At 46.2% G+C, this 2,971-nt stretch overlaps 1 protein-coding gene across 1 annotated transcript in view; it reads left to right on the top strand.

The window, feature by feature from the left end:
* Positions 1 to 1,803, top strand: part of LOC106527971 (iroquois-class homeodomain protein IRX-5) — a 2,387-nt gene extending 584 nt beyond the window's left edge. The window contains exons 2-3 of the mRNA XM_014023001.1: positions 267 to 648; positions 1,093 to 1,803. Of these exons, the coding sequence (XP_013878455.1) occupies positions 267 to 648; positions 1,093 to 1,622 (912 nt within the window). The 3' untranslated portion in view covers positions 1,623 to 1,803. The remainder of the gene's footprint in view (positions 1 to 266; positions 649 to 1,092) is intronic.
* Positions 1,804 to 2,971: the final 1,168 nt, after the last annotated feature.

The raw sequence follows: 2,971 nt of genomic DNA, 5'->3' as shown, positions 1-2,971 counted from the left end.
ATATATTTGTATAGTGTGTGTGTTTTATTCATATATGGGGGCTAAGCCCCCCTTGTCCTTAAAACCTAGTGACACCCCTGAATGAAGGTTCAATAATCTGTTCCTGAAAACAGATTATTTTAAACTGCTTTAATCTGACCTTCATGTGATGAGCTCAGAACCAGAACCAGAACCAGAACTTTCAGCTCAGCAGAGGAAACGGGCTGAACTCAACCAGAACCAGGAGGTTCTGCTGACGGAGAATTAACGAGATCTTTCTGTTCCAGAGTCCGGGCTTCGACCCATCCTCGGCCGTCTCCGGGTCCTTGGACTACCACCCGTTCGGGCCCCTAGGGCCCTACGCCTACGGAGACCCCGCCCACAGGAAGAGCGCCACGCGGGACGCCACGGCCACGCTGAAGGCCTGGCTGAGCGAGCACAGGAAGAACCCGTACCCCACCAAGGGCGAGAAGATCATGCTGGCCATCATCACCAAGATGACCCTGACCCAGGTCTCCACCTGGTTCGCCAACGCCCGGCGCCGGCTCAAGAAGGAGAACAAGATGACCTGGACCCCCCGGAACCGGAGCGAGGACGAGGAGGAGGAGGACAACATCGACCTGGAGCGCAACGAGGAGGACGAGGAGGAGGAGCTGAGGAGGGAGAGCGGTGAGTCTTTCTGCTGGACCCGGCAGGTCCAGGTTCGTCCTGGTCCACGGGTCCAAATGTGTCAAGACTTCAAGTTTAAAACCGGGTCATTTGGACCCAAAGACAGCAGGATGTATGGAGCAGGAGGTCAGGGACCTGCCGGAGGTCAGGGACCTGCAGGGACGGAACAGATTTTTTTATAAAACTCAGGATTCTTCTTCGGACCGGACCGGGCCGGGCCGGACTGGGTCAGATAATCTGAAGAGAAACAGACAGGAGCAGGATTTTAAAATAGTTTTTAGTTTCAAATCTTTAAACCAATTCAACAAATTAAAAACCTGATTTTAAAATTTATTTATTTATTTATTTAATTATTTATTTATTTATTTATCAGTAAAAAAGTCTGAAATCTGTTGGACATGTTTGTTGTTCGGTTCTGTCCTGACCCGGTTCTTCTCTCCTCAGCCTCCTGTCAGCTGGTGTTCCGGGACCACACGGGTACGAATCAGGGTCCCGCAGATCTGGACTCAGGGGACCGGAGGCTGGCCCACATCCCCGGTCCTGGGTCTACTCGTCGAAGCGGGCCTCTGGGGTCTGGGTGCACCTCGTTGTCGGGCTCGCCCTCTAAGGGACACGTGGACTCGTGCGGTGCCACCCGGGGGCCGAACCCGGCCCCGAAACCCAAACTGTGGTCCCTGGCTGAGATGGCCACGTCTGCGGACCGGAGCACAGGAAGTAGTGACTCATCACAGAGCGGGGGGCGGAGCTCGCTGTCCTTCGGCCCCGCCCTGCCACACCACCTTTACTACGCCTCCCCCTTCGTGTCCGGGTACTCGAGCCTCGGGCCCCTGGGGCCCCCCCACGGGGGCTCTGCCTTCAGCACATTACAGCAGAAGATGCTGCGTCAGAGCGAGGCGGGGGGCCGGGACTGCAGACCCCGAGCCCAGAACCACACGGAGCTGCACGAACTGAAGAGAGGCATGACCAAGGTGTAGACCTGGACCACCTGGTCTGTCTGGACCCTGGCTCCATCAGGTCCACCAGGTCCACCAGGTCCACCAGGTCCACCTGCAGCTCTCAGACTTTTGTTCACAAACAGTTTTTCAGCTTTTCTATGTTGATGAGATGAGATGTAACCTTTGATCTTTCATTAAAATATAGTTTTATTAAACCGAAGTGAGCCTCTGTTTGTTTGACCCGGTTCTTCAGAACCAACGACCCGAAACCACGGTTCTTCAGAACCAACGACCCGAAACCACGGTTCTTCAGAACCAACGACCCGAAACCACGGTTCTTCAGAACCAACGACCCGCTGACCTGCTGATAGAGAAATGATCTTCTGCAGCTGCTCAGCTGCAGCTGTGAACATTTGAAATGATTTAAAGTCACTCAGGAAACAAATAAATCAAATTAGTTTTTGTTTCTGAGATTCTAGTAAAGAATAAAGTCAAACGTTTTAATTTCACACATCAGAACACGCAGCTCAGACTGAAGAGACTTTTATAACAACAAAAATAAAATAATATTTATGTGAGCTGTCGATTTAATCTTTACAGGATCAGGGTTTATGTTTCAGACTCTTATTGTGAAGGGCTGAGGGAGGTTCTGTGGGTTCTGCCCGACCGGCAGAACATCTCAAACCGGATCAGATCAAATTCTTTCACTTCTGAATTTAAAGTTTCTTCAGTTAAAAACTCAGAATCCTTCAAACAAAACGTTTTATTTCTCATGTTTCAGCTGGTTTCACTAATTACTCTGTAGGTTTGTTTATTTGTTTTTGTTTATTTGTTATTTTGATATTTGTTTTTGTTTATTTTTGTTTATTTGTCATTTGTTTAGTTTTCTCAGACAAACTCCGGTCTGAAACTGCAGTGATTTTCTCTGTTTCTATGATCTGAACTCACAGGAAGATCCTCGCCCTCCTCTCCCTCCTGAGGGTCGTCGAGGTCTTTCTCAACCAGGTCCAGAAGAAAAAAAAACTTAACTTTAATTTCAACATTTTCATTTTAGTGTTTAAATATAATGCCAAGAATCTTTTTTTTATTTATTTTTTGTGTTTTAAACACAATGTTTATCAGGACAAACATTTATTGTTTCCAAGTTACAAATTAAAGTCCAAATATTAAAATTAAATCAAAATACTCTAAGGAAATTTAAATAAAAATGTTCAATCAACTGTTTTATAATTTGCTTAAAATGTTTTTTAAAATCTAAAAATCTGAACTGAGTGAAGCTGCAGAAATGATGAATAAATTTTAAATTTAATTTGATTCTAACATTAAAGCTTTTAGCAGTAAATTTAAACAAAACATGATGAAAAACAGTTTATGTAGAAAATAAAATT

This window comes from Austrofundulus limnaeus, unplaced genomic scaffold (assembly GCF_001266775.1).
Source record: "Austrofundulus limnaeus strain Quisiro unplaced genomic scaffold, Austrofundulus_limnaeus-1.0 Scaffold353, whole genome shotgun sequence".
NCBI lineage: Eukaryota > Metazoa > Chordata > Actinopteri > Cyprinodontiformes > Rivulidae > Austrofundulus > Austrofundulus limnaeus.
This window is presented reverse-complemented; position numbering and strand designations above follow the sequence as displayed.